Here is a 17,275-nt window from a genome sequence, read left to right as displayed (position 1 = left end):
CATCCTCATTTATAAAAATCATTTTCTCATTTAAAAAATCAGGCGAGAAATTCTTAAATTTTTCTACTTCGAAAATACAAAAAACCTATTCAGGAATTAAAAAAAGTCCTTCATTATTTTAACTATTAATGTAATTTTTTTAAGTAGTTTTTCTATTAAAATAATTTATTCTTTTTAAATTTATTAAGGAATATCAAATATTATCCAATCATTAATACTTATTTTTTATTTTTTTAAAGAAACATTAGCTGGAAAAGTACAAAATGTCCTTTCTTTAATTAAAAGTTCTTTCAAAATTTAATTTTTCATATTTATTTCTTCATTCATATTGTTTATTATTTATGCCAAAAATCCGTTTTTCCAAACTTTATTTTTTTAATCAATTTTTCCTATTAAATTTTCAGTATATATAGAATCCATTTTTATCCAATTTATATTAAAATTCTCATCTTTTTTTTTAAAAAATAAAATAAAAAATAAATAATTTAATTTTTTTACTTTTTATTTTAGAATATATATATGCTATTAAATTTATTAAAGTAGATTTTTTAGAAGAAGAATTTCCGTAAATTATAAACTTCTCATTTTTTTATACAAAACTAATCATTAATTGTAAATATTTTTCAAATTAAATTTTATAATTTACATCTTTTTCTTACAAACATTTATCAATTATTTCCTAAGTTTCCTTATTTATAATTTAAATTTCTTCGTTTCTTTCAAAAAGGTTACTAAAAATATTTTTTATTACTTCTTTTTTCTAAAAGCCTTCCAAAACGGCAGTTTATAAGCACTAAATAGCCACTTAATCCAACTAATTATTAACCTATTTATGTAAAAAAAGTGCATTTTTCATAATTTTGCATAATTATCTTAATGAAATTTTAATATAAGGATTTCTATTTTAAGAGAATCCTTCATTTTCCCACTAATAATCAATAAAATCAAATATAAAAAGCAATTTTTTCGCTATAGAAGCCTTTTCGTCATTTTTAAATCCCATTAAAAAAAGAAAAGAATTTAATATAATTTCCACATTCACCCCTTCTACACTCAAAATACGAAAGTTTTCCAAAACTCCTTATGGAAATTCAACTGCTTTTCTTTTTTAAAAAAATCCTCCGAAAATCCCTAAATTTTCACTCTAAATATTAAAACTAAATTCCATAAAACTAAAACTCCTAAAACCTTAAAAAACCTTTTTTTTTAAAAAAAAAACATTAAAAATAAAATAAAAAAATTACAGTTTTTCGAATATAAAAAATAATCTAACTTAAAGTACTATAAATTCCTGGAGAAAATAAATGAAAATTTTACAAAAAAAGCCAATATCCACCCTATAAGCAACCTCCAATTAATAAATTAATAATTTCTCCTTATTTTTTTTCAGTATTTTCTCCCGAAAAGTCCCATTCAAAAAATGCTTTTCCCATTAAAATGCTTAAAGATTTACATATTTGATATTTACCTGAACTTTTTTAACCGAATAATACTACTCCTTCCCAGTTTTGAATAGATTGGGCTATTTTTATTAATAGTTAGTCATTATTTACTGAAAATACGTATAAAGGTTATTAAGTGGTTATTTCATAAGAATATTATAGTTTAAAGCTAAATGTTTGGAGAATTACTTAGAATTCTTTTCCATTAAATACTTTTAAAAAATCACTTTTATCAGATATTTTTAATATTTGTTCATAGTTGGGATTTATTTCTATTTCTTGAATTTCATTTAGTGCAATTTGTTATGTTTTTATAATTATATCATTTATATATTATTAATTATTATTTTTCTACATTTCTTAACAATTTATTTCTAGAGAAAACTTTTTTTTTTTTTAGTTCAAAAAAAAAAAATTAAAATATTAAATATATAATATTATTTACTTTAGGTAAAATTAAATATTCAAAAGAATGAATAGAGAACACTTATTTTTCTAAAAAATAATTTAAAATGTCAATATGGTAATTAATTTATAATAAAAACTAACATTAAAGCATATATTATTCTTTAGAAATTAAAACTTTATTAACATTAAACATTTATAAAATAAACTTTTATTGCTAAAGCATTATTTATTACTTAAAAAAGTTTAAATTTTGATATTTTTCGTCATTTTAATCTTAAAATGAAGTAATTAGTAAAGTACTTAAATCATGAAAAAAAATAATATTATTCACAAGAAATAAGACTTAAAATAAAATTAATTTATTTGCAACTAAATTCCACATTTTTATATAATTATAAGAAAATCCAGTTAACATTTTAAAGTAATTTTAAATTTATTTTTGAATACTTTTTTTTGTAAAATTTTCTAAATCTTTAACTAAACTAAATGTTGGAGGTTCTTCGAATTCTTATAGATTATATAAAATTTTATATTCTTCCAAATTTATTACTTCCAAATTTTCATTAAAAACCTTTGTTAATTAATATTAAATTATTTATCCATTGTAATCTACTTTACTTTCTTGTATTTCTGCTTGAATTATTCCAGGAAAAAGCTTTTTGATATTATTAAAAAACTCAGAAGGTGTAAAAATGCAAGAGCATAAATTTAGAATCTAATCTTGATTTAAAAAATAATATCTACCGCATGTATTTCTTATTGGTTTTATTAAAACATCTAAATTATTCTCGATTTTATTTAAAATATTTAATGCTGTTTTAAATCTTTCTTTTTTTAATATATATTTTTAATTTAAATATATAATATATTATATTTTATTTTACATTTAAATTATTCTTAATATGATTTATTATCTTCGTTTTTTATAAAAATATTAATAAAACAAGACATCCCATATTTCCCTAACTCATCAATAATATTAGATATGCTATCTTTAGATCTATTAAATAATAGATTAAATTCTTTTAAATAAAATAGGTTCCTTTTGAATCTAAAAATAGGGTAAAATCTAATTAATTTATCTTATATTTTTTAAATATCTTTCATTACTTTACTTGCATTAGTTATTACATAAAAAATTTCTCCTAATCTAACAAAAAAATCTTCTTTTTAATAATTTTTATTGTTAATCATTTCTTAAATTTCAGATTGTTAATTTATTAAAGTCAAAAGTTATTTTTTTATGTCTTTAATCATAAAAATTCCATAATAATCTACTAAATAATAATTTATATCTTTTAATTAATTTTCAATCTAAAGTATACTTTAATGAATTTTATGTTCTTTTCTTGCAGTCTTTTTTTTTTTTTTTTAAAAATATAAAAAATTATTGTATTAAATATAAAAAATTATTGTTTTGTTTTGTTTTTTGTTGATATAAATATATAAACAGAATTTTTTTTTATTTTATTTTCATAATAAAAAAATAAATAAATACCCTTGAAATTTTTTCTACATAAGCTAAATTACCTAAAATATCATCTTATAGTAAAATTTCTAAAGTTAATTGATTAGAAAGTGCAAGCTAATTTATTTTTTATCTTTTCTCTTCATTTTAAGGATACATAACTTCAAATATTTTCTTTTTTTAAAATAATTAAAAATTTAAGAAAAAATAAAAATATACAATCCAATGTTCTAGTTTAAACGAATCGTCTTGGACTTAAATTAATAAATCAACAACATGTTCGAATTCTTGAATTTAAGAACTTATATGTTCACATATTTAATATAATCCTTTATTATTTTCTTAAAAATATTCTTCTACTTATAATAGTACTTTTTATCCATTTTCTATTAGTTCAGCCATTTCTTTCATATCGCTTTAATTTATGGAATTTGAACTACTAAAAATAAGAGGTTTTTGTAACCAATTTTCTTTTTCTTTTTATTTTAAATATTAAATATTTTATATTTAAATTACATATTTCCATTCACTAACATATTTCCATAATTTGTCATAAAAACTAAAATTATTTATAGTATTATCTATTTATATTTTTTCATAAAATTCATTTTAATATACTATATCTAGATTAATTTATTCATATTCTGCTTCTTGTAATTTTGCTTTAAGATCTTCCAATTAATTCATAATTTTTTCACTATCTGTTGAACATTAAAAAGCTAATTCAATATTATTTATTTATTAAAACACTTTAATTTTTTATCCTAGATTTTATAAATCTTTTATTAATTATTTTTATTTTTCAATATGTATTTTTTAAAATTTAGATTTTTGCTCTTTTTATTTAAATTCTTTAACAACCTATATTTTTATTTTCAAAAAAATAAATATATATATATATATATATATATTTATTTATATTTATAATATACTTTTGCATTTTAAATATTGTTTAATAGATTATTAGTAACAAGGCTTTAACCTAAATATAAAGTAATATCAATAAAATATTCCTCTAATTTTTCTTAAATAATATGAGACATTTAAATATAATTTTCAAAAGCCAATAATTGACATAATATTGTTTATCCGTTCAAATATTAATTCATTTTAATATATTCTCTAATTGTTTAAGGTTCTACATTTAATAAATGTTACATTTCTCCATTTAATTTTTAGATTTCTATTAGGCATTATTCAAACTTTTCTACAAGTTTATTTTAAATAAATGTTATTTATTTATTTATTTCTTAAATTATAGTATTTTTCCATAATTTAATACAAATTACAAAAAATCCCAAATTTACATCTTTTGGTAATGTTTCTTAAATAAACTTCTTATCTTATTTTAATTTTTCTATTTCATCAAATATATTATTTAAATTCTATATTTTTATTTATTTTTTTAAATATTTATTTTTTACATTATTTTTGATTTCATTTAATAAATATTATTCATATTTAATATTATATAGTAAATAAAATTCAAATCTAAATAAAATTAGCATAAAAGCATAAACAGGGAAAAAAATCCAAATTAAGAATTCTTGAACATTTTCTTAAAATTCATTGTTATAATCTTTTATTTCCTTACTTTTAAATAATAATTCTTATTTATCGTCTTTATTTAACTATAAATATTTTAAATTTCCTAAATTTTAAACTGTACTCTCGAACATAGAAACAAAACTTTCCTCAAAATTTTACAAAGGAGGATTAATTTAAGTTATATATAAATTTAAATCAAAAAATTTAAATTTTTAATAGCAAATATTTTTGTTTAATTTGATTTTCTCTAATTCTGAAATTTCTATTTCCAAAAAATTTCTACTTGCAATATCATATATAATATCTTTTAATAGTAAATTTTAAAAATCATATATTTTTCTACGATTTTCATCAAGTATTTTTTCAAAATAAAATTTATTATCACATAAATTTATTTAGTATTATTTTTTTATTTATTTTAAGATTTAAGATTCTGATAAAAAATTTATTTCCAATTTAAAAATTGGCTTAATTCTTAATTATTCAAAAGTTAAATTTTTCAAATTAAATTTTTATTCTATATTTTTAATTAATTATATATGAAAATATATATGTTTATATATATATATTTTACATCCAGTAAAATTACTCATTAATATTTTATATAATGATAAAATAATAATATAATCTTTATATTATTAGGATTAAAGATTCATTTAATTTTAATTTTTTTATTCATCATTTACTATATATTTAATTTCTGTAAAAAAATAATTTTATCTTAATTAATTTATTTTAACTTAATTTTATTTTATTTCATTGTCATTTTATAAATAAATCATATTTTATATATTTTTATATTAATTGTTATTTTATTATTATATTTATTATCTTTTTAATCCAAATTAGGGATATATTTTTTACAAAAGAGCTTCATCCATTCTTTCTAAAGGCAAAATTTCATAATATTATTAAAAAAAACAATACACTTATTTCAAAGATTAATTTAAACATATTTAAATAAAGCTATAAATTAAAAGACTCGAACTTTAAATTTTTTATTTAAAATAATAATAATAAGATTTATTCATTTATATTTTAAATTATACATTATTACACATCTTTATTTTATTTTTTTATATATATTTTCATTCTGTCTAACATTTAAATTCTAAATATATAATTATTTAAAATGATCTTTATCCATTTCATGCAAGGCAGCCTTTTATTTAAATAAATTTTGAATTATAAAAAAGTATTATTTACTATTATTTTATCAAATAATCTTGATATGATTTGAATTTATTTTTAAAATTATTCTTTTAAATCTTATTTTTATTTATTAATAAATAAGTTATATTTTAATTACTGAAAAAAAATAAAAAATAAAAAAAAATACTTTAAATGCTTTGTAAAGTATCTTATTTATAATTTGTACAATCTAACTTTTTTAAATCTTTAAAAATTTTAAAATCGCATAATTCTTTAATAAAATGAGTTATCTTTTTTTATATAAATAAATTAAAACATATTTTATAAAAAAAAGACTAAAAATACCTTAGGTAAAACAATTTTTACAATTTAGTATTTTTAATTTTAAGATAATATCATATCTTTTTTAAAAAAGCTTTTTATGTATTCTACATAAGAATCATTTTAAACATAAATACTTTTACAAATAATAATTTTATTTATTTATTTTTTATCTTATTCTAAATTATTAATATTATTAGAATTTATTTATTAATTTAATTCTGTATAAAATATTTTTTAATCTAATTCATTTTATTAACTTTACTATAATTCTTATTAATTATTAAGTATATTACTATATTCTTTAATTTCATACAAATATAACTTAAAATTTTTATACTTATCAGTGATTCCTTAAATATAGTATTTTTAATAATACTAATATAAGCTTTAAACTTAACTAATTTAATAAACAAATTTAATAACTTCATATTTAAACCATTTCAAAATATCGTTTATTAAAGTCTCTTCATATATTTCAAAAAAGTATTGATTATCATAAATAAAAATACTATTAAACATTATTTAATTTTATAAAAATTAATTATATTAACCTTTATATTATAGCAAGCATTGAACTTTTATGAAAATTAATAATAGTACTTTAATTTTCATCTGCTGATTTTTACATTTATAAAAAATTAATATATTAATTTCTCTTTTGTAAAGCTTTTTGATATCTTAAATTTCCTTATTCTTAACTTTCAAACTCATATAATAAATTTATTTTACTAACCTTAAATATTTATATAATAGTTTTCATTAACTAAAGTTTTTTTTACATATTTGGTATTTTTACTCATTTACCATTAAATAAGAAACTTTTACTTTTATGAATCATAATTAATAATTTGACATTGTTTCCATTAAATTTTTCCACTTAAATCAATCCATTTAGAATAACCTAAAACTGGTCCTTTTTCTAACATTTTTAAAGGATTTTCATCATTTACATTGCATTCATCAAAAAAATCAAGAGAATAAACCTTTTTTATTTATTAAAATATTTAATATATATGTAATATTTTACTTATATTTAAGAAAGTGAAGGCATTTTTATAAGATAAGAGTCTTTATTTTGATAATAATTGACTTGGTTTATTTAACCTTACAATTTTTATTTGACTTTATTTTTATTAAACTAAAGCCCTGATTTACTTATATTATATAATGTATTTTGTCGATAAGAAGACGAAGGTTATTTATTTAAATCTTATTATATTCTTTCTGAATTATAAAGCAAATTATGAATTCTATGATTTTTAATGATATTTTTGGGTAATTAATTTATGTTTGGAAGTTTTAGAAAAGATTATGTTTTTAGAAGTTTCTCTTCTTTATGTTTTTTTGTTTATTCAAAATATATTTTATTTACTTCTAGAGGCTATTATTATTATTATTAATATATATTAGAAATAACTTTATTTGCATTTAATTTTAGAATCACATTTGTATCTTATCTATTAAAATTATTCTCATATTAGCCATTATAAATACTTAAACAAGCTTAAGAAGCAGAATATTTATTTCTATTAATCTTTTTTCAAGAAATTAATATTTTTATGGTTAATTTTATAATATTTTTTAAAATAAAATACTTTATATGATGATTTTATTGAAGGATATTTTTGCCTTAATAGTTAAATGGCATTAATTGTTTCAATTGTTTAATCTGGAATATTTTCAAAGGTATTTTATAAATTAACATTTTAATGTAATAGAGGAGTTGAATTATTTCTTATATTTAAATTGCTTTAAATGTTTTATTTTTATAATTTATTTTAATTATTCATTTTTTTATTTAATAATCTATATTTTAAATATATAAAAAAATATATTTTAGTTTTTCTAATATTTTTTAAAAAAGTTAATATCATTTTTTATAGCTTAAAAATAAAAAAACTTTTTAAAAAAAAAACATATAAACGCTATTATTTATTTAATGATGCCATTATTTCTAACATTAACATTAACATAATAATAATTTAATCATTTTGTTTTTTTAAAAAAAATTGTCTTTAAAAATTGATTTTCTATATTATTAAAAAATATTATAATATATTATAAAAAAAAGATATAAAACTTTATTTTTTATAAAAAATCATTAACATTTAAATCCTTATTTTATTTAATTATCAAATTATAAAAAAATAAAGCTAATAACTTTTATATAAAGTTATAATAATAAATAAATAAAAATGTTAGAAAATTTAAATATAATTTGTTTTTATAACAATTATAATAAAAATATTATTATTATAAAATATATATATTATATTATTACATATTTATTTATAATATTTTAGAAATATAAAAATAAGAATTTTTAAAAAATGTTATTTGTTTATATTATATTAATTTATTAAAAATAAAAATTAAGCTTATGTTAACTTATTAATATACATTTTAAATAAAAATAAATATAATTAATACTTTGAATAAAAAAGTATATCATATTTACAAATATAAGATTTTATTTTTATAAATAAAAAAAAAAATTCCAAAATAATTTTTTTTTTTTTCATATTAACAAATATTTCAAATAGAAAATAAATAAAAAATGTTTTTAGCTTTTTAGTCTTACAAATATTTTAGATAATAAATTAGCCAAATGTAAAAAAAATCAAGAAAATAACTTTGGAAAGCTTTAGAAGAATATGAACGAAAAATTCTTTCAAAGACACATTTGAGGTAACTTCTTTAAGACAATAATAGAAATGAGGTAAAAAATAAAAATATAAATTAATAAATAAACAAACAAATAAAAAGCAATTAGTATTTGAATATAATAACATAATACTTGATTTAACACATGAAAAAATAGACATTTAAGTAATTAGATTTATTTTAATAATTAGCTCTAGATTCAGGAATCTACTAAAGTATATAAAAAATGTTCAATGGTAGTAAAATAATTAAAAAATAAACAAAAAACGAAAAACAAAATAAAGGAAAAAATAAACTGTACAGAAAAAAGAAGCAGTTCTCCATACTGCTTTAGGAGCCTAATAAGGTTAAAATATATAATTTGAAGGTAAAAACGTTAGTCGAAGATGTCCATTAAGTACTTAATAACATAATGAAATTTACAGAGGAGCTTAGATCAAGTGTGTTAAAAGGATTAACAGGAAAATCTATAAAAAATCTAGTTATTATAGGAATAGGTGGTTCTTATCTTTCAATTGAATTTGTTTATGAAGCCCTTCGTTCTCATCCAGAAGCTTAAAAAAGATCAAATGGAAGAAAACTTAGGTTTATTTTGTTTTTTTTCAAACAAACAAAAATAAAGTTAATTTATTATTGAATAAAATAGATTCCTAGCAAATGTTGATCCTATAGATTTTGCAAGAGCAATAGAAGATTTAAATCCTGAGGAAACAATGTTCGTTATAAACTCAAAAACATTCACTACTGCAGAAACAATGTTAAATGCCAGAACATGTAGAAATTGGTTAGTTGAACATCACATAAAATTAGGTTTTTTTAATATAACTATAAATAAAAATGATCAAATAAAAATAAAGGTAAAAGTTTATAAACAGAAGAAGAAATAAAAAATCTTGTAAATCATCATATGTGTGCTGCATCTACAAATCTTACTGACACATTTAAATTCGGAATAGGTTCTGATAAAGTTTTCGGATTTTGGGATTGGGTAGGAGGTAGATATTCAGTATGGAGTGCAATTGGAATGCTACCTTTATCATTTGTTTTCGGTTTTGATTATATGGAAAGTTTTTTAAAAGGAGCTCATAATATTGATGAGAATTTTTCTTAAGTAAAAAATGTAAAAGGAAATTTATCTTTACTTCTTGGAATGGTAGGATTTTATAATACTACGATTAAAGATTTTAATTCGAGAGCTATTTTACCTTATTGTTAGGCTTTGTGTAAATTTGTTCCCCATGTATAATAATTGGATATGGAATCAAATGGAAAAAGAGTGAATTTGAAAGGAGAAAATTTAGATTATTAAACCACTGTAGTTAATTTTGGAGAACCTGGAACAAATGGTTATTTTTTATTTTTTTCATTTAAAAAGCAATAATTAATTTTTAGGACAACATAGTTTTTATTAATTATTACATTAAGGTAGAACTATTCCTTGTGAATTTATTGGCTTTTGCAAATCTTAGAATCCTATTTAACTTTAAGGTGAATCAGTAAGTAATCATGAAGAACTTATGAGCAATTTCTTTTCTTAAGTATTTTTTTTTTTTTTTGTAAATATTTAAGTTTTTTTTTTTCAAATAATATAAAAGCCTGATGCATTAGCTTGTGGAAAGATATTAGATGAATTAAAAGATGAAAAAGTGCACGAAGAACTTTTAGGTCATAAATTGTTCCCAGGAGATAAGCCTTCACTATCTTTATTATTTACAGAATTAAATCCTTATACTTGTGGATAATTATTAGCTTTATACGAACATAGAACAGCAGTTGAAGGTATTTTTTTATATTATTTATTGTAATAAAATCAATAAAAAAAGGATTTTTATGGGATATAAATAGTTTTGATTAATGGGGTGTAGAGTTAGGAAAAGTATTAGCAAAATAAGTAAGAAACCTTTTCTAAAATAATAAAGGGAGAACACATGATATCAATTATACAGGAACTAATTTAAATTCTGCAACAAGACATTTATTAGATCTGTTTTTCTTAAAATAATAATGAAAAATAAAAAAAAAAATTAAATAAAAAATATAAAATTATTAAAAAAAAAAAACAAAATAATAAAAATTAATTTATATAAAGAAATTTAAAATCAACTTTTTTTTAATTTAAATCCTTTAAAATCACTTGAATTTTTTTAATTAGATCTTTTTTAATCAATCGGACTACAAACGTCTTAAAACGGAATTTTATTCTCATAAAATTTTTCAGGAATCTCATCTAAAAGATCTCTACTAATATTAAGTTTAGATTAGGTATTTTTAAAATTAAAATTTAATTAAAGTTCTTAATATCTGAATTACTATTAAAATAATTACTCTCGTTATTCGCAAATTGAATATTATTTAAATTATTATTAGAAAAGCTATTTTAATTTATATTTTATTATTAAGTTCCAGACCCATTTTAATTTTCTATTAAAGCAAAGCTTTATATATTTTAATTAGATTATTATTGCGATTTTTTTTATTATTTTGCTAAAAGGTTACTTTTTCCTAATACTAAATTTTTATTACTTATCTTTTTAGAAGAAGGTGTATTCAAAATTTACGATTTTAGCATAGATTTAGATTTTTTTTAGATTTTATTCTAAAATTATTATTATTAATCATTTAAACATAAAGCATTATCTAAATTTGTTTCAATCATATTGTTTTTTAAATTAAACTCATTATCTTCTAAATTTTTATACTTTTTGTTCGAAAAAATATCCTCGTTCATTCTTTGCATTTTTATTAATTAATTAATGCTTTTTCTGAATAATTCTTAGAAGTTTTTTTATTAAATAATACCATTTTTTAATAAAGCTTCTTCTTCTCTTTCCAATCTTAAAAATTAATTTAGAATAAACAAAGGATTATTAATATTTATTTTTTGACAAAAAACTTATAAGTTTTCTAAACTGAGATTGTTGATAAAATTACCATTTCTTCCTATATTATTATTAGCCATATATTCTTCTATTTATTAATTCAGGCTATTCATTTTATTTAATTATATTATTTAGACTATTTTTTATAAATACAAACTTACTGATTATTTCAAATAAACTGATTATTCCTTTATTTTATCTATAAGTAGGTTGATAAATCTTTCTCTTTCCAAAATATTTTATATGAATAAAAAATCTATTACCTCTTCAATTTTAATTTCTAGAATATTTATTTAAATAAAGGAGTTTTTTTCTAATTAAAAACTTCTTTCTTATTTATTTTAATCCTATTATAATGTTTAATTCAAACTATAGTTTTAAGGCTATGTTTACAAAAGAAATTTATAAATACTTTTTATAACCCTTAGAATTTGTAAATCAGGCATTTCATAGTTAAATAAACCGAATATAACTACAAAAAAATTAGCTAAAGGTTAACTTTACATATTATTTTTTAAATATTCAATAATATTAACTAATTATTAACTTACATTAAAAAAGTTTTGTTATAATTCTTTTAATAAAAATTAAATTAAGAATTCACAACTATTTAAATTATTAGAACTTTGACAAAATTCATTCCAAAATTTTATTAATATACTTTTACAGTTATATATTTCTAATTCTATTTTTTTAAATTTTTGTTTTTGTTTTTTTTTTATAAATTACCTTTTAAATCTCCATAATAATACAAATAGGAAAGACAAATATTAAATGGGTGTTCACCTAGAATTCTAAATAAAATTTTTTAGAAAAAATTAATATTTTATATTTTACTTTAAAATATTCATATCATGACATTAATAAAAATTATGTTTTTAACAATAAAATTCTGACTACATTATTTCTTTTTTTGCAATATCAAGTATAGTATTAGAAACCTAAATAATTTATTATTACGCCTTAATTTATACTTTATAACTTTTATTTTCTTCTTTCTATATTAGATTTCTTAAATTATCGGTAGCTTTAGCTAACTTTTTGTAAAATATTTGATTGTTTAAAATATATATATGAATACGTTTTCCAGTTATTAAGGAGGATTATCTAAATTATAACATTCTTTTAAATTAATTTTCATTTCTTCAATATTCTAATTTAATGAGTTGATTTTTTCTTTCAATACATATTTTTCTTACTCTTATTAAATTTTATAATCTCTATTTTATTTTTTAAGGTTAATTATTTCATCCTTTTTTTTATAAAAAAACAAATGATACATTTTTAATATATTTTTATTTTCATACTTTTAATAATGTAACAGTGTTTTATAATTCTTCAACTTCTTATTTTTTTTCCTTATGAGTTATATTAATTAAATTTTTAAGTTTATATTTTATTTTAGTTTATATTTAATCAAGAAGATAAACAATAAAATTATAAAAAACTTCTATTAAAATGCTCAAATTAATATTAAAACTTTAAGTTTATCTAATAAGAGAAGGAAGATATTCATTAAAAATTTACAATGTTTAGTTTACTAATTAAAATGAAAAACTTTTTTTACTTTCTTAATAAATATTCTAATCCAATTAGTTAATAAAACTAAATAAAAAAATCATTGTTTATTCACTAATTATTTATTATTAATTTTCTTCTTGTTAATTCATAGCTTTTTAATTAGATATATTTGTTGATTTTAAGGAAAGTTTAATCTTTTTTTGTTAAAAAATAAAAATATATTAATAATATTATAATTAAAACATTTTAAGGAATATTTTTTAAGTTATCTATTATTTGTAAATTATCTGTATATAATTTATTATTTTATAAAAAATATTTGAATTATTAATCATCTTTAGATTAGGGTTTATTTATATTAAAATTAAAGCAATCTATTTATGTTTGGGCTCTTTAAAATCTTTATTTAATTGTTTTTTTTTAAATTTAATCTATATTTTATATGGTTTATTGCTTTTTTATAAAAATATTTCTAATTGTATTTATTTTCCAATCATTTAGTTTTAATTTCTTTTCACTTGATAAAGATTTCATTTTATTTATTTTTTTAAAAAATATAATTTTATTATTAAATAAAATAAAAATAATAAATAATTTTTTTAATATATTATTATAAAAAAGAGATGCAAAAATTTATTTTTATATTTTAAAAACATATCTCATATAATATTATTCGATTGTTTTGGATATTATTAAGGATTTTAAAATTTCTAATTAATATATTATTATTAATAGTATCCATTTTATTATTTATTTTATTCATTATTAACTATTTATTATCCTCTTTATTATCTTTAAAATTATAAATAATCATTGTCATTTGCAAGTATCTATATTCCAAATTTAGATTATTATTATTGTTATTATTTATTCATGTTTTACAAATCATTTACTTTATTATCTTATTTTTATAAAAATTGAGTTTATTTAAGTGCTAACTATTATTATTATATTTATTAGTATTATTAAACTTATTACTATTAATAGATTTATTATTATTAATTTAAAATCTATTTTTATTATTATTATAACTATTAATTATCATATCCGACATTATATTATTATAATTGAAATTATTACTATTATTATTAAGCAACAGCCAATTACTAATAAGTTTATTCATTTTAAGGACTAGGCTGGACAATTTCAATTTATTAAATGGACTATTATTAATTAAAACCATTATTATCTTACCAAACCTATAAAGGAGAAAATAAGGCACTTTCATTAGAATTATCAATCGCAACAGAATTCTAATTCTAATTATAATTACTTGATTACTAAATTAAATATTATTCAAAAGCACATAATTTTTTAATAAACCCAACATTAGGATTTACAATTCTTCTAGATTTTTTCAAATGCCAAAGCGCTTTTTCCAAATTCCATTTTTTTGTTTTCATTAAATAAGCAATACATATTGAAGCGCTTCTCGATACTCCAGCAAAACAATGAACTAAAACATTTGTATATTTCCTATGTCTATCAATAAACTCTATTCCGTTTTCAAAGTGCAATGTAATATCATATCCTACTTTATCATGTGCTGGTAAAGCTAATTTAAATAATATAATTAAAAATTAAATTATATTGATTTAAATAAATAAATAAATAAATAAAAATATGAATATAAATATATAATAATATATATATATATATATATATATTTATTTTTACATTCATGAAAATGTATTGCTTCCTCCGCATATCTGAATCCAGTTTCAATTGAAGTAGTCAACACAGCCCTTATTTTATGTTTTTTCAAAATATCAGTATCTAATGCTGCATCTAAATTTCCTAAATATAATCCTCCTAATTCTTCATCTTCTTGTATAATGCAATCAAGAGGTGCTGGTTATATTAATTAAGGAACTGAATAAATAAAATAATGCTATTATTATTTATTTTCTTTAAATTTGTTGGTAATGTTTAAGTTTATGTTCTCATTTATTATATTATTATTATTTTTTTTAGTTTTATTTTAGATATGTTTTTGTGTTTAGTTTTATGGTGTTTTGGTATCTAATTATTGTTCTTAGTATGTGTTTTAAGATTATTTTTGTTGGCTATGCTAATTGTATATTTAATCTGTACTTTTTAGTGCAAATTAAGAAGAAGGATTTAAATTAGTCTATATATGTAATTATTTATCATAATTATTTGTACATTATTTTTGGTTAAATTTTTGCTATATTGGATATTCCGAATGCATATATATTTTTAATTTTTCAGTATTATTTTAAATTTTTTAAAAAATTATTACTTTTTTTATTTTATTACTTTTTTTATACATATATTTTTTTTTATCAATTTTATTATATTTTAACTTTTTAAAAAATTTTTAAATTTTTAATTTTTTTTTTAAAATAAAAGTAATTGTGATTTATAATTTTTTAATTATTAAAAATAATAAATTAAGAATAAAAAAATATGAATTTTATAATTACTAACAATATTTAATTAAATAGAAAATCATATGATAATAATATTATATATATAAATTAAAAATTATAAAGTCATTCAAATTTTTCATTATTATTAATTTATAATTTTCTTCTAAAGCAAATTTAATTATAAATTCCACTTTTATTACCAATCAAAATAAAAAGGCTAACACTCTATTAAAACTAAAACAAATTTTCGCAAAAAACTACAAATTAATTCTACAATTAAGGTAAAACCAAATAAGAAGTATAGAATAAAAGTGGGAAAAATAAAAAATAAACAATTCCTTAAATTGAAATTTTATCCAAAAATTATATTGCTCTTAATTTAGCAGTTTATTTAGTACTCTTAAGTCCATTAATGAAAATAATTAGCATAATAAGTTTAAAACCAGAAATAATATATCCAATATATCCATCATATTAATGATTTTTATAACTCATTCCATCTGTTAATTTTGATAATCCTACGAAAATAATATTCAAAATTCCAAACATTACCTAAAAAAATAAAATAAATTATTTAAAAAAAAATATATTAAAAAAGTAAAATACTCCAATAATAACATAAACATCTAAATCATCTCCAACTTAATAACTTATAGTCCATCCCCAAGCTAACAAAAGTAACAATATTGCCATTGCAAATTAAGTAATTACTTAAGAAAAAGCAGAAAATATTTAAAGTACAACAATCCCTTCACCATCTTATTTTAAAATATAAAGATGAATATATTCTAAAAAAGAACTTAAGAATTAGAAAAAAACAGATAAACTTAAATAAAATAGAGCCCAATCAAAGCCTAAGTCTTTATCTTGTTTTGCGAATAAATATTTTAAATTTACAACTAAAAATAATAAAGTTATTAACATTATACCCAAATGAATGTATTAAAGTCCAAATTCTTCATATGAAAGATGATTCATTCCTTCATTTAACATTACTATTTCAAACTAATGTATATATAATTAATTTTATTTATATTATTTATATATATATTTATATATTAAATAATTATTTTTATATATATTTTAAATATATTGTAAATTTATTAATATATTTTTTTTTAAATTCATATATCTATAATTATTTTATTTTACTAAAACTCTTAATCCTCTTGGATCTTTTTTTAATATAATTTCATCACAATCTTACATATTATAATACCAAATATGGCTTTATTTTTTAAAAAATAAATTTATATATAAAATATAATAAAACCTTTATTCTCTTTCTAATATAGTTCCAACAATATATTTGCTCCAATTATTTCCATTGATAGGTATTTCTAGAGTTTCATGATAACTAGAAAGTTAACGTTTTTCTTTACAAGAGATTGCGCTTTCTAATTCTCCCCAATTAGTATCTTGAACAATGCTGATACTTAAAGCAATTGTTTCATCATCTTATGCTTAATAATCTAA

The 17,275-nt window shown here is 17.3% G+C and overlaps 3 protein-coding genes across 3 annotated transcripts, besides 17 other annotated features; 1 reads left to right on the top strand and 2 right to left on the bottom strand. All coding sequences in view use genetic code 6, as the record gives it.

Annotated features, from left to right (window-relative positions):
* Window positions 1-41: part of a microsatellite that runs on past the window's edge.
* Window positions 42-2,380: 2,339 nt separating this feature from the next.
* Window positions 2,381-2,410: a microsatellite.
* A 749-nt stretch (window positions 2,411-3,159) lies between these two features.
* Window positions 3,160-3,729, bottom strand: IMG5_169040 (hypothetical protein; the record flags this gene model as incomplete). Its single annotated transcript, XM_004029956.1, has 3 exons — window positions 3,160-3,206; window positions 3,381-3,492; window positions 3,538-3,729. 3 exons carry the CDS (start codon window positions 3,727-3,729, stop codon window positions 3,160-3,162), a joined length of 351 nt encoding a protein of 116 aa, XP_004030004.1.
* A 67-nt stretch (window positions 3,730-3,796) lies between these two features.
* Window positions 3,797-3,840: a microsatellite.
* A 365-nt stretch (window positions 3,841-4,205) lies between these two features.
* Window positions 4,206-4,249: a microsatellite.
* A 446-nt stretch (window positions 4,250-4,695) lies between these two features.
* Window positions 4,696-4,751: a microsatellite.
* An 826-nt stretch (window positions 4,752-5,577) lies between these two features.
* Window positions 5,578-5,620: a microsatellite.
* A 2,481-nt stretch (window positions 5,621-8,101) lies between these two features.
* Window positions 8,102-8,143: a microsatellite.
* A 431-nt stretch (window positions 8,144-8,574) lies between these two features.
* Window positions 8,575-8,615: a microsatellite.
* Window positions 8,584-8,616: a microsatellite.
* An 802-nt stretch (window positions 8,617-9,418) lies between these two features.
* Window positions 9,419-11,014, top strand: IMG5_169030 (hypothetical protein; the record flags this gene model as incomplete). The annotated part of the gene is made up of 6 exons (XM_004029955.1): window positions 9,419-9,591; window positions 9,653-9,816; window positions 9,882-10,352; window positions 10,399-10,544; window positions 10,602-10,785; window positions 10,830-11,014. The coding sequence occupies 6 exons, from the start codon at window positions 9,419-9,421 to the stop codon at window positions 11,012-11,014; spliced, it is 1,323 nt and encodes a 440-aa protein (XP_004030003.1).
* Window positions 11,014-11,080: a microsatellite.
* Window positions 11,016-11,065: a microsatellite.
* Window positions 11,081-14,345: 3,265 nt separating the features above from the next.
* Window positions 14,346-14,407: a microsatellite.
* Window positions 14,408-14,642: 235 nt separating this feature from the next.
* Window positions 14,643-15,618, bottom strand: IMG5_169020 (hypothetical protein; the record flags this gene model as incomplete). The annotated part of the gene is made up of 3 exons (XM_004029954.1): window positions 14,643-14,665; window positions 14,824-14,961; window positions 15,084-15,618. The coding sequence occupies 3 exons, from the start codon at window positions 15,616-15,618 to the stop codon at window positions 14,643-14,645; spliced, it is 696 nt and encodes a 231-aa protein (XP_004030002.1).
* Window positions 15,005-15,068: a microsatellite.
* Window positions 15,034-15,073: a microsatellite.
* A 44-nt stretch (window positions 15,619-15,662) lies between the features above and the next one.
* Window positions 15,663-15,695: a microsatellite.
* Window positions 15,696-16,810: 1,115 nt separating this feature from the next.
* Window positions 16,811-16,883: a microsatellite.
* Window positions 16,826-16,877: a microsatellite.
* Window positions 16,884-17,275: the final 392 nt, after the last annotated feature.

The sequence above is a fragment of the Ichthyophthirius multifiliis genome (assembly GCF_000220395.1).
Source record: "Ichthyophthirius multifiliis unplaced genomic scaffold scaff_1120509251250, whole genome shotgun sequence".
Taxonomy (NCBI): domain Eukaryota; phylum Ciliophora; class Oligohymenophorea; order Hymenostomatida; genus Ichthyophthirius; species Ichthyophthirius multifiliis.
The sequence above is the reverse complement of the archived record's forward strand: the minus strand, read 5'-3'. Positions and strand labels throughout refer to the sequence as shown.